Source organism: Eulemur rufifrons, chromosome 9, assembly GCF_041146395.1.
Source record: "Eulemur rufifrons isolate Redbay chromosome 9, OSU_ERuf_1, whole genome shotgun sequence".
NCBI classification, from domain to species: Eukaryota; Metazoa; Chordata; class Mammalia; order Primates; family Lemuridae; genus Eulemur; species Eulemur rufifrons.
The window spans coordinates 55,125,908-55,141,721 of NC_090991.1; the positions used below are offsets into that span (position 1 = coordinate 55,125,908).

A 15,814-nucleotide genomic window follows, 5' to 3' on the forward strand; every position below is an offset into this window, starting at 1 on the left:
TGAGCTGTCTATACTGGTCCGTTGATCTGTGTCTAACTTTTCACCACTGTCTTGATTAGTGCAGCTTTATGGCAAATCTTGAAGGCAGCGAATTTGATACCTCTTTGATCTTTTTCAAAATTACCTTGACTTTTCCTATAAATTTTAATATCAGCTTGTCACTAACTAAAAAGAAACCCAGCTGGGATTTTGATGGGGGTGACATGAAATTTGTAGCTGTGCAATTTGGGGATAACTGCCGTCTTTATCTGTGAGCATGGTGTATCTCCACATTTACTGAGGTTGTCATTGTTTCTTTCACCAGTGCTTTGTGGTTTTCAGTATATACATCCTACATATATTTTTAAAGATTTATACCTAATTAATTCATTTTTTGGAGTGCCATTGTAAATGGTAGTATGTTGTTTTGTTTTGTTTTGTTTTTAAAAACAGGGCCTCACTCTGTCACCCAGACTGGAACCTCCTGCAAACTCCTGGGTTTGAGCAGTCCACTCACCCCAGCCTCACACAGCACTGGGATCACAGCCATGAGCCGCCACACCCAGCCATAAATAGTTTTTAATATTTTGATTTCCAATTGTTTATTGTTAGTATCTAAAAATATACTTGATGTTAGTGTATTTACCCTGTAGCCTGTTCTTGCTAAACTCACTTATTTGTATTAGGAACATTTTTGTACATTCTATGGGATTGTCTACAGTCATGTTGTCTGAATAGTAAGTTTTATTTTTTTCTTTCTCATGTGTCTTTCTTTTAAATTTTTTCTTGCTTTATTGAACTGGCCAGGGTTTCCAGGATAATGCAGAACAGAGGTGGTCAGAGTGGCAACCTTGTTACCTTGTGCCCAGTCTCGGGGAAAGATCTGGGTCCTCCATCAAGCATGATGTTAGCTCAGGGGTTTCTGTCGGTGCGCCTCACCACAAAAAGAAGTTCACTTATATTTCTAGTTTGTCAAGTTTATTTTTTGTCATAAATGATTGCCGAATTTATTGTCTCTTGCTTTTTCTGAACAAAATAATCAGGTGACTTTTCTTTATTCTGTTAATATGCTAAACTGTACTAATTTTCAAATGTTGAAACAGTCTTGCATTCCTGGGATATAATGCACTTATAGCGATGTATTATCCTTTTACATGTTACAGGATGCATTTTGCTAATATTTTGTTGAGGACTTTTGCCTCTATGTTCGTGAAGGACATTGGTCTGTAGTTTTCTAAACCAAGTGCACATGGAATGTTCACCAAGATAGACTATATTCTGGGCCATAAAACAAGCTTCAACAAAAGTTTGACACCTTTAACATAATTGAAATCATCCACAGTATGTTCTCTAACTGTATCAGAATGGTGATAACAGAACTGTACACATTTAAATAACCCGCTGAACAAAAAGGAAGTCTCAAGGGAAATTAGAAAACATTTTGAACACAATAAAAATTAAAATATGACAAAATTCACAGGATGCAGACATAGCAGTGTTCAGTGGAAAATTTATAGCATTAAAATGCTTACATTAGAAAATAATAAAGGTATCAAGTCTATAACCTGAGCTTCCACCTTAAGAAACTGGAAAAATAAACCCAAAGCAGAAAGAATGTATTAAAAAAGAGCAGAAATCAATGACATAGAAAACACAAAAACGGTAGAAAAAAATAAAACCGAAAGTTGGTTCTTTGAAGAAGTCAGTAACATTAATAAACTGCTAGTCAGACTGACCAAGAAAACAAGAAAACAAACAAATTATCAGCGTTAGGAATGAAAGAAAGAACATTATTAGAGATCCTATGCATATTAAAAAGATAATACCCAGCACTCTGGGAGGCCGAGGTTGGGAGGATCGCTTGAGGTCAGGAGTTCGAGACCAGCCTGAGCAAGAGCAAGACCCTGTCTCTGTTAAAAATAGAAAAATGAGCCGGGCATGGTGGTGTGTGCCTGTAGTCCCAGCTACTGAGGAGGCTGAGGCAGGAGGATCACTTGAGCCCAGGAGTTGGAGGCTGCAGTGAGCTAGGCTGATGCCATGACACTACCCAGGGTGACAGAGTAAGACTCTGGCTCAAATAAATAAAATAAATAAATAATAAAAAAATAAAGCTACAGAAAACTGTACAGTCATAAATTTGGCAAGTTATATAAAATTATTGAAACTTACTTATGAAGAAAAAGATAACTAATACAGACCATTATTGATTTAGGAAATCAAATTTCAAAGCTAAAAACGTTGCGGTCAATTGAGCAGGGCACAGTGGCAAGTACCTGTGGTCCCAGCTACTTGGGAAGCCGAGGTGGGAGCGTCGCTTGCAGCCAGCAGCTTGAGACCAGCCTGGGCAGCACAAGTGAGATACCGTCTCAAAAAATGAAAATTAAAAAAAAGGTTAATTGCAAGGATAGTACGGCTGATGTACCACTGGGGAGTTCTACCAAACATTTAAGGAAGAAATAATGCCTGTCCCTAATTTGAAGAAAGAAATCATCTCCATGGGCCCCTTATTAATCTTATTTTCATTAAATGCACTTACACAAGAGGAGGAAAGAAAAAGACCAGCATGGCCCAACCTCTATAAACAGTAGTGTTTATTCAGAACTCGTAACGGCTCTGCAGGCTGTCTCTGTCCTGAGACGCTGGACTCGTCACTCAGGTGCCCAAGGCCAGGTCTGCTGGGAGCTGCTGTGGCAGAGGGGACAGTGGGAGCCCAGAGGCAGCGCACAAGGTGGACACTGAGCACAGCCACAGGCTGGACCCCCTTGAGCCACAGGCACCAACCCTGCCTCGTCAGCCCCCGGCCACCCCCAGGAGAAGGAGCCCTCCCTGGGGAGGGGAGCAGAGTTCAAACAAAGGAAAGTGAGAACCCAGCAGCTGTCCCCAGTCCACAGGAGCAGCCGGTTCCAGAGGGCAAGGCAGGCGGGGGTGGCCCTGGGACCCTGAGGTCAGCAACTCGGAGGCCCTGCCACCAGCCTGTCCTCTGCTGTAGGAATCAAATCAAAACAGCCAGCCTCTGGCACAGGAGGTGAGGGAAACTGAGGTAGCCCTGGGGTCTTCCTCTCAGGTCAAGTTGCCTGGAGTCCGTAGCAGCTCCGGCCAAGGGCGGCTCTGGAAGCGCAGTGCGCCGGCTAAGGCTGAAAAACCTCTAGGGCCAGGCCAACACGGTCACACGTTCAAGAACGCAAAAGCTGATGGCTCGGGCTCTTTGGCTGCTGTCCTCTGTGATGATGTCCGGGGGGCCTGGGGGTCCAGGCGGGACACCTCTGCAGCAGCCCTGGCCCCTACTAGGCGGGGGCAGGCCACCAGCTCCATGCCAGCAAACAAGGAGTCGCGGCTCCACGGGCAGGTGCTGGGGCCTCCCTGGGGGATGTCTGTGCCTCCCAGGGCCTGCTGGTGTCTCGCCTCCTGCTCTCGGGAGCCTGCCAGTCGGGTCTTGGCCCCGCTGGCATCTCCGAGGGCTGGGAGACGGGAGGCATCCGGGGGTAGGGGTGGGAGCAGGGCTGAACTCAGAGGCTGGAGGACAACCCGGCCCCCTGCAAGAGGCACAGCATCGGCCAGGAGGTCGGACGGGCCTGCGAGGGTGGCTGCGGGGCCCGGCTCGGCAGGGGGCCTCCGGGTAGCGGGCAGCTGTCCACAGGAGGCTTCAAAGTGCCTCAGGATCTGGAGGATGAAGGTAAGGATCAGTGAGGCCTGTGCCACTCTGAGAAGCATACGGGACAGGGCCCAGCCCTCCCCAAGGGCCCTCCTTAGTGCCAGGTCTGGACAATTTGGGGACGGGTGACTGAGGACCCATCACAGCCATGGAGAAGAGGGGAAGAAAGAAGCTGTGGATCCTAACAGGCAGAAGAAAAGAGCCAGGGCCTGGCTGGGGGAGAGGCCTCCCTGGCAACTCGAAGCCATGGGGGAAGTGCGCTCGGATGAACAGAATCATTTCTGCTCTGCGGGAGACGGGGACCTGGGAGTGGGCATGTGCTGCGTCACGGAGAGAACTGCATGTGCAGTCAAGGAGGGCTTCCCAGAGGAGGAAGAGGAGGAGGCAAGTATGGTGGGGAACCACCCCCAGGGCAGGGCAGGTATCAAGGGGGCCCCAGCTTGGGGAGCTCCAGGAGCAGGAAGAGGCTAGTGCCCCAGGAGTTTGCGGGGTGGCAGGAGGAAGTCAGGACTGGAGCTGGGGCAGGCAAGGACTCTAACTGCTGGCCCCTCTGCTGGCAGTGCCCACTGGGCAGCATGGGACAGGTCAGGGACCTGGACTCTGGACTCAAAGTGTCAGGAAAGGGCTGACCAAGGGCCAGGCAGGGCTGGGAAGGGCATGGTGTGCGTCCATCCAGTGCTCCCTTGCCCTGGGTGCCTATGGCCCTGCTGCCCACCTTGGTGGCCTTGTTGGTCACAGGTCCAGGGCTGCCCATGCTGAGCTCCTGCAGCCTCGGCCGTGACAGGAGGAAGATGTGCTCCTGGGGGAGCAGGTCGGCACCCCCGAGGGAGGCGATGGCGCTCAGCGCTCTCTGCGGGGCGACGGGCAGGACATCAGGCTCCACCCACTTGGCAGCACGAGCTCCACCTGGGGGCCCATCAGGCCTTCGCCCTCCCTCCTCTTCCCCTCGATCAGGACCCAGGCCTGGGAGGCACCAGGGCAGCCCCACCAAAGACCGGCCCTCACTCACTTCCCTCCCAGCTCCCGGGGCAGCCCCGAGGAGCAGCATGGCGCTGAGAAGGCCAGAGAGACGCTTGTTCCTACACACAGCGCACCTGCATGTGCACACGCATGGACACACACATGTACACATGCACACATATGTGCACACAGGCACCTGTATGCACAAGTGCACACACAGGCATGTACACAGAGGCACACACACAGGTACACATGCAGGCACATGTAGGCATATAGGCACCCACAGGTGCACACAAGCACACAGGCATGCACACAGGCACACACAGGCATATGCAAGCACACAGGCACACAGGTGTGCACACAGGCACCTGTACACAGAAGTGCACACACAGGTACACACAGGTACACATGCAGGCACATGCAGGAATATAGGCACACACAGGCGCACACAAGCACACAGGCACACACAGGCACCAGCCCTCCCACCCTCACGCCCCCTCACCATCTGTGTGCACTCGCTGGTCCCGCCCAGGTGGCGGATCAGCAGCGCCAGCACGGCCTCACAGTTAAGCAGCCCACACCTGCACAAAGGGGACACCTGGGTGGCGGGTGGTGGCCTGTTCCCTCCTTCCTCACCCAGGGCAGGGGCAGAGCCGGTGGCCAGGTGGGTGGGCTGGCTTACTCTTTGATGAAGTGCTGCGCCTCCTCACGGCTCAGGAAGGCACAAGGCCCCTGGGTCACTGTCCTCACCAGGCTCAGCTCCTGCTGGCAGTCACCCGAGGCCTCGGCCCTGGGGGAGGGCACAGCCAGGTCAGCGCAGAGTGGGGACTGTGCCACTCTGGGAGGGCAGAGGAGCTTTCTGGAGGTTCCTGCTCACCTGTCTGCCAGGTCGCCTGGCTCCCGGCTGGCCCTCGAGTGGCTGTCACTGCCGGACCGACTGCCTGAGTCTGAGGCCCTGCTCGGGTCACTGTTCTGGGAAGAATTCTGAGAGCTGGGGCCGCTGTCCAGCTCCTCCCAGCCCCCTCCGGCCTGCCCGGGCTGGTGCCTCACAGCTGGAAGGAGGGTGGTGGGTGAGCCTCTCGGGTGTCAGGCCAGCCCCTGCCCAGCTCCCCAGGGCCTGGACCAGAAGGACAGGGTGGCCCCCTTGGCTCCAGCTCTGGAAACCAGTGGGTACCCCCACGCGCGTGCTGCTGTTCTCTCCCCCAGGCCCCCTCCTGCCACACAGGGAGCATCGTCATTTAACCTCCCCCCGGGCCCCAGCAGGTGACAGGAAGGAGTGACCCAGACCCCGGGGGAGGAGCCCTTGCCTCCATACCTCGGGCGCCCGGGGTGGCCCCAGGCAGCGGATTCCCAGGGGTGGGGTGGCCATGGCTGGCCAGCGGTGTCACAGCAGGCTGGTAGGTGTCCCCCCGTGGCAAGTGCCTCTGGGCACTGAGACTTTCCGTCCCAGGGCGCACGACATTAGCCACCACCTCTGCAGCCTTCTGGATGGTGGAGAGGAGGGCTTTGCCCGCAGAGCCTGCATCCAGGAGAACGAAGATGGCACGGCCGCTGCGTCCTGCTCCTGCCTGTGTCCTCGTGGAGGGAGGCACCCACGGTGGCTCCCTGCTCAGGCAGGTACAGAGCAGAGCCTCCGGGTGGGGGCCCGAACTTCCACAGACTTCCTGGTGTGTTCCATGTCAGCAGTTCCAGGCCCTGCGGCCCTGGGTACCCCCTGGCTTACAGCAGAGCTACGGCCCTGTCCCCGAGAGCAAGGGACATCCTAAGGTGCTTGTCCTGAGAAGTTAAAAAGGCCTTTAGCCTTTCACTCAGGGGGTGTTAGGTCCAGTGCCAGGGAAGGGGCCAGCCCTCCTGCGTGAGCTCCCTGCAGAAGGAACCCCCAGACTACAGTGTCCGCAGGGCCCGCGGAGCCGTGCAGCAGGATGGGCCGGTCAGCCTAGCAGCAGGGGCTCGGCGGAGCTGCGGGCCGAGGCACATGCCTCCCACGCACGCCCCACGATGGCTCTGGCGGTGCTGAGAGCACTTGTTACGACCCACACATGTGACCACTGAGTGGCTTCTGTCACGGCCGACACCCTCTGGGAGTGGGACTGACCCTGCCCTGGGGCCCAGCCCTGACTTCTCAGCCTGGCTTCTCTTACCTGTCCAACAAACGCACCTGGCCACACCTGCCTGCCCTCCTCTCAGGCGGGCAGAGAGCACCAGTGAGCACCGAGACCAGGAAGGAACTGAGCCCACATGGCGCTCGGAGCAGTTACCGGGCAGGGCAGCAAGGCCCGCCCTCCCCGCCCCTGCTCCCTGAGACGTCGGGGCTGCACATGGGCCCTTTCTGCTTACCTGTGTGGCCCCGTTCCTGGCTGTAGCCGAAACCCTGGAGGCTGCTGTGAGGCCTGGACTGGGAGCCCATGCCTGTGGGGAGCACCCTGGCATCAGCCCCGCCCACCGGCAGCAGAGACCCAGGACGGGGGAGGGGGAACCCCGCAGGCGCGTCCTACCTGCAGGAGGCAAGGCGCCAGGAGGCTGGGAGGGAGGCAGCGGCAACTTGGTGTCGGAGAACAAGGTGCTCCCCAAGTCCTAACAGAGGAGGCAGAGGCCCTCAGTGTCCCCCACACCCAGGCCTGCTGTCCTGGGCCTGCCATCCATGTCAGCTATTCCGTCCCCTGTCCTGTTCTCCTGAGCCGCCAGCTAAACACAAGGGCTCCGCCCACCAGGCAGCAAGGAGTGGGGCTGCGGCTCCCCAGCAGACATGCGACCACTCCTCCCCTTCTACGGCCCCAGAGTGACCAGGGCCTGGGCTCACCTGGGCGGCTGCCCGCACCTTCTGGTACAAGCTGTTCCCGTGGAGAGGATCCGGGGGCCCTGCCAACGCTGCGGTGGGGACAGTAACGGAGCAGGTGAGCTATGCGACTGCCCCCCAACCCCCGCTCTGCCCCATCCCTCACTGGCCGGACCCCATGCAGGACCCTTGGCCGCCCTCGCCTGCGCCCATCTCCATGGCAACCCTGTCTCTCCCTGGCCACTGCATCAGCACCTGCCTCCCGCCAACCCATCCCTTCCACCCAGGGGCACCACGAAGGGTGCCAGGTCCAATCTGAGACCTGCAGCGGCTTCCTGGAGGCTGGACGATAAAACCCAAGTTCTGTAGCGGCCTGAACGCGCTACGTGGGCCAGTCCCCGCCATCCTGCCCCCAATCCCAGCCTGGGCCAGGCTCCCCTCAAAGAGCCCCAGGTGTGGAAAATCAGGTGTCCTCATGTTCGGTCACCCTCCAGCTCTTCCTGCCCCAGGGCCTTTGCCAACGAGAGGGCAGCGCCCGCCACAGGCCGAGGCTCGCTCTCCTCACCCTTGCTCCTCTGGGGCCCCTCGACACCCATGAGGTCTAGGCAGGTGCCGCCATCACCCAGCTGCCGTCCCTGCCATGATCCAGGGACAATGGCCCGGCTCTTGGCTCTGCCTGGGCCCAGCCCAAGACACCTGGATGCCCCCCAATGACTCCTCATCCCCAAGGGCCCACCTGTCCCCACTGCACATGCCCCTCCCGAGTGTGCACAGGCCCCCGTGCCCGTCTCTCACACGTGGCACCGGCACCAGGTTTCCTCGCAGCCCACGAGAAGCCGCCGGGGCATGGGTCACCCGGGACAGTGACGACCATCCGCACTTGCCTTTGCACAGAGAGATGCTGGTGCCACAAGAGCACGAGCCTACTCCACCCTCCAGGGCCTGCCGAACCCCGTTCCTCCACCCACTGCGCCCTCACTGAGCAGCTCCCCAAGACCTGCAGCAGCCACAGCGGTGCCGCCCAGGGACGGGCCCAGTTTGACCCGCTGAACGGTGAGAAGAAACATCTCAACCCACGAGCCCTGGGAGCTGTTATGATGGGGAGCGCACTCCCCGAATCACCCTGTCCCCCTCTGACACCTAAGTTTTGTGCCACAGCTGTGTCTTGGCTCTCCAACACTCGAGGTACTGCAGCTGAGGGCACTTGGCCGTGGTCTGTCCTGTGGGACCCTGCTGTCCCTGCCCTGAGCCTCAGGCCCATCTGCCCTAAGTGGGACGACAGTGGTTTGGGGGGTGTGGGGTATGAGGCCCAGCAGACGGGACACACTGAGGGGCCCCTATACGCGAGCAGTGGCGCAAGCCTGACTCGTCACCCTCCCCAGACCTTCCCTCTCGGGGCCGCTGGGCAGGGGACGGCAGGGGGGCTCTGGCCTAGAGGCCAAGTCCTTCTAAAGACTTGTACAGGGGTGTGCGGGTGGGGTCCAGGGATGGTGCACCCACCACCAACACCCTCTCTGGCCAAGATGCCCCCAGCCCGAGGGGAAGACCTCAGGCCATGTCCCCAAAATCCTTGCTAGCTACAGACACAAATCAGTGTTCCACAACGTGTGGTGACAGAAGGACCGGGGCTCCACCCTGCACCCACCTGCTGCCTGGACAGCCAGGCTGGGGCCCACCTCTCCTGCACCTCCCAGCCCCACCCTCCCTTGGCCCCTCACTCTGTCCCAGGCTCTGTGGAGCAGCCAGGGGAGGAGAGAGCCATGGCCTGGGCCTGGGGAGGACATGTAAACACCCAGCAAGCCTGCCACGTGCCCAGCCCTGGGACAAGGGGAAAGTCCCCCAAGGACAGAGAAACCAGCGATGGCACCCTGGGCAGTACGTGCAGGGACAGACGCAGCCCAGGGACAGGTGGGAGGCACAGAGGACCCAGTGAAGGGAGGGCGAGGTGCTCTGGGAGAGGCCGAGTCGGGCAGTGGAGCCAGGGGCGCTCGGCAGGCAGGGAGGAAAGGACGGCACGGGAGTCCCGAGGTTTGGTGGGATCAGCAGGGCAGGGCTGCGGGGACGCGGTGAGGGGCTGAGTTCAGGACCCTGCCCAGGCAAAGGGACCCTGGCTGAAGTCTTCCTTCTCAGGACCAGCCGGATTGGACATCCTCCTCCCCTGCCTTCCACGGCCCTCGGCCCTCCCTAAGTGCACTGTGCTCGCTCCCCGTACCTGTGGCCTCCTGGATAAAGGAGGAGTTGCGTTTGAGGATAAGCAGGAAGGATGAGGAGCCGTGGCTGCACAGGTAGAGCAGGATCTTCAGCACCTGGGGGTTCGGCAGTCAGTGTGGCCAGCCAGGCCCAACCCACGACACTCAGGGCATGGCCCAGGGAGCACCCCGGGGGCACCGAGCCACCCACTTCCCCAGAGCCCCACCACCCCCGGGCAGGAGCTGAGTGGGGCCTGAATCCCCCACCGCTCAGGCACTCACCTTGAGCTTCACGTGGCCAGAGCTGCTGTACAGGCGGTTCAGGAGGTATTCCAGCAGGCACTGGCTGCTGCCCAGCGACTCATGGGAGATTTCTGGGGTGCTCGGGTTAGGGAAGGAGCAAGCTGACAAAGGCCACGCACCAGCCGCGCTGGCCGAGGAGAGGAACCAGACTTCCCACAGCCATCAGCCTGCTCTACTCAGGCTCCCTGTAGGCTCTGCCCACAGGCCCTGGTTTTGTAGGCATTGGGGCTTCTAGGGTCTCCTGGACGGCGACATGGGTATCACAGCTTTCAGACTCCACCCATGTCGTTACTATGATAAAGGAGCCGTGGCTCCACCCCAGGGCTGGCAGGAGGACCTGCAGGGAGCCTCCCAGTAACCTTCCATGCCACACCGGGGCCCTGCAGCCGTCTTTCCCCAGCACAGAGGATGTCAAGGAAGGATACTAGCAATCTCTTCAAACAGGTAGCCGGGACACGGGACATCGTCATCCGATGTTCCCTTCAGAAGAACTGGGAGCTGAAAGGGAACAAATCACCAAAGATGACGGACACAGGCCTGTCTCTCTGTTGACATGCTGGCCAGGGAGAGGACCCAGGAGAGAGGGGACCAGACCTATTGGCCGCAGGCAGCCTGCAGCAGGGCGCCCTCCGGCCGTGAGGGATGGACAGCCCCAGACAACAGGCAAAACCAACGGCGGTTCTCCCCGTGGGGGCTGCTCTACTTGGCATAGCCCCCGCCTCCCTATACCCACAGATGCGAAAGGCAGTGTGAAGCTACTGTCCCTATCCCTGCTTACTGACAAGCAGAAGCTTGGGCGAGCCCCTTTCCCAGTAGGGGACCAGGGCAGGTTCCACCTCTCCAGAGTGGGGTCGGCAGTGCCACACAACCACCACCCTGACTGCCCCCGTGGCTCCACAACAGCCACTGAGTCACGCTGTTTGCTGTCCATTCGCTTGTCAGCACAGACATACTTGTTTACATTACATGCTTATTAGTGCAAAGATGTACTGTTCATAGCAGTGGAAACAGAAACATCCATTCTTTTATTATTCAATATCTCGACAGAATATAGGAATTCCAGGGTATCTCAAATGACAAGCACGTGGACCACTTCAGTGCCAGGCGTGAGCGGCAGCTACCTCGCGTCACCACCAGACGCACACCTGACGCGCTACGCGAGCTGTGGGCACGCACCACTGGCACCCACGGCTCACTACTTGCCCACCAAGCCCTGAAGGGGAGCTGGGGACGTCTGCAGGTCACAGATGAGAACTGCAGAACTCAGCACGTGACTCCGTCCAAACCCAGAGCCGGGAGACCCGATTTCCAACAGCCTGAGGCGCGCCCCCGGGACCACTCAGCCCTCTGAGTTCCAGTCTGGGAAGCTCACAGCAGTTGAAAGAACGCAGTTTGCTCCGGCCAGCCCTGGCAACCCCGACCTTTCTCAGAGCATTATCAAAAGCGCTTAGGGCTGCTCGTCCTCCGTCCCTCCGAGGTGTCTGTGCCCCTCCTGCAACCAGGGGCACCTGTCCGGGGCCCGAGCGGGAAGCACGCGGGTCTCCCAGTCTGTGGGGGACGGAACCCCGACCTGTGCGGCCACCAGCCGCAGACAGCGGCCGTCGCGTCCGGCCGGACACCCCTGGTCCTGGGTCGCCCCTTCCCTCCCGTCGGAAGCGACCGAACCAGCGCTGTTCTCCCCACCAGGGTCCGGCCGCGCCCATCACCGCCAGGGGCGCGACCCGCCCGCACCGCGCTCGGAGGGGCCGGCCTGGGGAGGCGCCAGGCAGCGCGGCAGGCAGAAGGGCCGGGCCGAGCCGCCTCACTCACCCGCTGCAGGAAGCTCAGGCGGTCCCGCAGCGGCGGCGCGGCCGCCATGGCCCAGAGCAGCCCAGGGCCTGCCCCGCTTCCGCCAGCCCCGTGCCCGCCAATCACCGCGCGTGTCTGGCTCCGCCGGCCAATCGCTCGTGGTTGGCCCCGCCCTGAGGTCGGCTTCGTGAACAATTTGAGGCTGAGCCAATCCAAAGCCCCAGGCTAGAGACAGACAAGGTCAACAGCCCATTGTAGAGGGCGAGACCAGGCGAAGCCTGGCCAATGAGGAAGCGCAGAAAAGACTGTAAACGGAAGCGCCTGCCTATCAAGCTATAGGATACCGGAAGAGGGCGGGCCTAAGATGGCGGCGCCCATGGGTGTCAGGAAGAGCCGCTCATGTCGGCGAACGGAGCGGTGTGGGGGCGCGTGCGAAGCCGCCTGCGCGCCTTCCCTGAGCACTTGGCTGCCTGCGGGCCCGAGGTGAGGAGCCGCAGGAGGGCCAGTGCCGCGGGGCAGGAAGGGCCACGCGGGTGGTGACCGGGAGGGAGGGCAGTGACCCGGCTCAGGGGCCCCCGCGACCCGCGCCCGTGTCCCCCGCAGGCCGCGGCTTACGGCAGGTGCGTGCAGGCCTCCACGGCCCCGGGCGGCCGCCTGAACAAGGACCTCTGCGCGCGGGAATTCGAGGCCCTGCGGAGTTGCTTCGCCGCCGCGGTAGGTGGGCGCGGGCCCCTCCCAGCCCTTCCCTGCCCGAGCTCCGCTGGGCCTGGCCTCCCTTCCTTCTCCGTTGGTTACGGGCCCCAGCGCCTCCTGGGTGCTTTAGGCGCCGGTCGACCAGCCCACGAACCCACTGACAAGCTCGCAAAACCTCCGCGGTCCCGGGCCGTGACAGCGTGTTTGCACAGCGGGGCCAGAAGGGATTGGTGGGGACGTGGGTGGGAAAACGCTTTGTAAGCGCTGAGACGCTCCTGTGCGGTCTCTAGTGGGCGCTACCCAGAGGGGCGCCGTGCCTGGGGGGACCCCAACACAGAACCGGCAGCGAGCGCCCCGGCAACTCCTGTGTCAACCTTGCCGTGTTCCTTCAGTTCAGGCGGGCGGCTGCTGTCCTGCCCGGCACCACCGCTTTCCCCTCCCAGCCGCCCCCTTTTCCAGAGGATGAAAGGAGAACCCGCTGAGCAGCAGCAGGCTGTGTGGGGACAGTCGGGGTTCTTGGTCCTGGATTCAGTTCTGCCTCTAACCCCTTCGGCATCAAGTCCCTTCTGTTTCTTTTTTTTTTTTTTTTTTTTAGACAGAGTCTCACTCTGTTGCCCAGGCTAGAGTGAGTGCCGTGGCGTCAGCCTAGCTCACAGCAACCTCAAACTCCTGGGCTCAAGCGATCCTCCTGTCTCAGCCTCCCGAGTAGCTGGGACTACAGGCATGCACCACCATGCCCGGCTAATTTTTTCTATATATATTTTTAGCTGTCCATATAATTTCTTTCTATTTTTTGTAGAGATGGGGTCTCGCTCTTGCTCAGGCTGGTCTCGAACTCCTGAGCTCAAACAATCCACCCACCTCGGCCTCCCAGAGTGCTAGGATTACAGGCGTGAGCCACCGCGCCTGGCCCCTTCTGTTTCTTATCCTCGGCATTTCTGATCCTTTCTGATCAGATGCTATGTCCCCAGTCTTGTGAAAATGGTCAAGTCCCACATACAGGTAAAGAATTGCAGCGTTGTGTTTGCATATCTTTATAAAGGCTCTGGAAAAAGCGGGGTTCTCGGAGGCTGGCAGACCCTAGCAGAGGTGGGAAGCCTGGTGGAGCTGGCAGGATGGGTGTTCTGGAACAGGACAAGGAGGGTGTTGCCTGCCGATGGGGCTGGTTACGAAAGCGTGGACGTCACTGGGTTCCACCTTGGGTGCCCCTGGTTCGGTAGGTCTGGGTGAGCCACGATGCCAGTGAGTAGCTCTGTTTGCTGGAGCTGTTGATCTGGAGAATCAGACTGGAGAAAGGGCAGTTGGGTGAGAGCCCTGGCAGAATTCAGTGGATGCCATGCAGAGCTTCTTGATGTCCCAGGATCATCCTAGGCAGAGCAGACTGAGGATGTGGGATGTCTGTTTCTGCAGTTCAAGAAGGAAGGTAGTTCAGGGACTCATTTTCCAGAGGGCTTGGTGAAGTCCTCACACCTTCCTTGCTATCATTAGGGCCCCGCCCCGCCATCCCTTGTTCCCAGCCTGCATCCAGAGGTGGGTGACTTTTCTTGTTGCTTTTGACTTCCTTCCTGCTTTGTGGCAGTTTCCCAGCTTCACAGCCCTCCCAGAGGGGAAAGGCAGCCAGGCAAACCTTCACTTTTGTGATTACTGGTTAGCAACTCTCCCGGGAAAATGTACACTTGAGATAAAGATCAAACACTCCTAGGTAGGTTTTTGTTTTCTCTGCCACCTTTTCTGTGGCTAATGAGGAGTTAACTGTTCCAGGCATCTGGCTATCTGTGACCTCACCTACTTGGCACTCCTCTGTCTGGATCAAAGAAGGACACCCCAGGCCTTGGGTCCCCTGCTCCTCACCTAGTGGAACCTTTCACTCAGTGACATGAGCTGGGCTTCTCTCTTTGAAGGTGATCTGGTTGCAGACCTGGGTCTTTGAGGTTTCTCACAATGAGGAAACTTGTGATGGACCCTTTTTTGGCCTCTTCTCCCTGGGGTCCCAGGTGCTTGTGGGGGGCCTGCTTGAGGAGGGTGGGGAGGGCTCAGATTCCTGCTCCATCCTGTGAGCGGTGTTAGCTGGGCAGGTAATTTCAGCATCTCCGAACCTCAAAGTCTTCCTCTGTCAGAAGGATTTCCTGCTGCCCCTTTACAAGAGTGTGGGACCAGACGTGGTACGTGAGGGCGCTGCACAGAAGCTGGCGCAGATGGGCGCTGCAATGCGGTCTTGTTAGGTGTTACAGATCGTTTGAAGCCCCTTGTCCTATGGACAGGTGACCCGGAGACCCAGCCCCAGGGCCCTCCGAGTGCCAACCAGCCAAGCCCCCACCGCACACCAGCACCTAAGTTCTTTGTAAGCTGTTTGGTAGAATATGGCATTTGATGTGATAGATTTCTTACTTTTGAGCCAAATCTTTACTTGGAAACAAGCTATTCAGACAAAATGCTTTATCTTTCAGGCCAGGAAGACCCCGAAGGGAGGCTGCTAGGAGGGGCCCTCTGCACTGTCCTCACACCCATCTGCTGCCCGTTGGTGCGAAGCCCTTGCACTGGTGGCCGAAGCGGCACACGCAGACGCTCTGAGGCCGCGAGGAAGTGCGGATGTCGGATGTCAGCGTTCTGAAGTTCTCGGCTGTGAGAGCCTGTGGGCAGGCTCTTCTCAACAGGTTGAGCTGTGGGCAGAGCAGGAATTTGTTTTCCAGAGTTTGTATCCCTAAGGGTCTGTGTTAGAATAAGATATAATGGAACCAAGGATAAAAACTCTATCAAATAATCATGGTGTCGGGTTTATTGTGTGCAGAGTGTGGTGTGTGGGCCCTGGCCTTTCCCAGGTATAATGGAGCCTATAGCCTCCCCGAAAAAACTGGCAGGGCTGGCCCTTGGGAACACTGTACTTCAGGGTCCCCAATTAAAAACAGTCTCCCCAAAAATATTTATTCTGAATCTAGTGAAGCTTGTAGACCTCACTACATTTATAGGATATACTAAAGGTCAAAGTACAGTGACACTATGAGGGGAAAACATCCACAGGGCAGGGGACTGTCTACAAATGACTTTCCTGGACTTGGGGCAGGGGCTCTTCTGGACTAAAGCAGTCAGGGCCTGACTGCCGAGAGGGGCCTGTTTAGGACACCAACAGCGATTGCCGCCCCCTCCCCAGCTGCCGCAGTCTCCACGGGTCCTGGGCTGATGACTCCTCGCCTCCCTGTTCCCCTCTCTCCACCCTGACACTCACGTCACACGTCACACACTCACGGCAGCACACGGACTAAGGGTTCCATGGGTCCTGAGCGCCATCTGCTGGGCCAGCTGGGGACTGTGCTGAGTCCCCTCCCTCCCGGGCATGGAGGTCACACTGTCCTTGAGCTGAGCCCTGGGAGTGGAGGTCTGCACCGCCGCGGGTCCTCCGAGTGCTCTTCCAGAATCAGCTCAGTTCCCAAGTGTCGAGAACCCCATGTCTCTGCTATGTGCGAGTCTGCAGGAGCT

At 58.4% G+C, this 15,814-nt stretch overlaps 2 protein-coding genes across 5 annotated transcripts; one reads left to right on the forward strand and one right to left on the reverse strand.

The window, feature by feature from the left end:
* Window positions 1-2,528: 2,528 nt before the first annotated feature.
* On the reverse strand, window positions 2,529-11,718 carry TEPSIN (TEPSIN adaptor related protein complex 4 accessory protein). Of its 2 annotated transcripts, XM_069481789.1 has the most exons (13): window positions 11,669-11,718; window positions 10,285-10,357; window positions 9,839-9,930; window positions 9,580-9,673; window positions 7,392-7,459; window positions 7,087-7,165; window positions 6,929-7,000; window positions 5,907-6,110; window positions 5,469-5,643; window positions 5,274-5,381; window positions 5,094-5,172; window positions 4,347-4,481; window positions 2,529-3,639 (listed from the first exon to the last, which is right to left on the reverse strand). In XM_069481789.1, the coding sequence occupies exons 1-13, from the start codon at window positions 11,714-11,716 to the stop codon at window positions 3,145-3,147; spliced, it is 1,722 nt and encodes a 573-aa protein (XP_069337890.1). In that variant the 5' UTR covers window positions 11,717-11,718; the 3' UTR covers window positions 2,529-3,144. The 2 variants fall into 2 exon arrangements, with proteins under 2 accessions (XP_069337890.1, XP_069337891.1); XM_069481790.1 differs by lacking the exon at window positions 5,907-6,110.
* Window positions 11,719-11,988: 270 nt separating this feature from the next.
* On the forward strand, window positions 11,989-15,113 carry NDUFAF8 (NADH:ubiquinone oxidoreductase complex assembly factor 8). Of its 3 annotated transcripts, XM_069481791.1 has the most exons (4): window positions 11,989-12,130; window positions 12,251-12,361; window positions 14,602-14,681; window positions 14,788-15,113. In XM_069481791.1, exons 1-4 carry the CDS (start codon window positions 12,047-12,049, stop codon window positions 14,909-14,911), a joined length of 399 nt encoding a protein of 132 aa, XP_069337892.1. In that variant the 5' UTR covers window positions 11,989-12,046; the 3' UTR covers window positions 14,912-15,113. The 3 variants fall into 3 exon arrangements, with proteins under 3 accessions (XP_069337892.1, XP_069337894.1, XP_069337893.1); XM_069481793.1 differs by lacking the exon at window positions 14,602-14,681 and having other exon boundaries at window positions 14,788-14,885; XM_069481792.1 differs by lacking the exons at window positions 14,602-14,681; window positions 14,788-15,113 and adding an exon at window positions 13,297-13,608.
* Window positions 15,114-15,814: the final 701 nt, after the last annotated feature.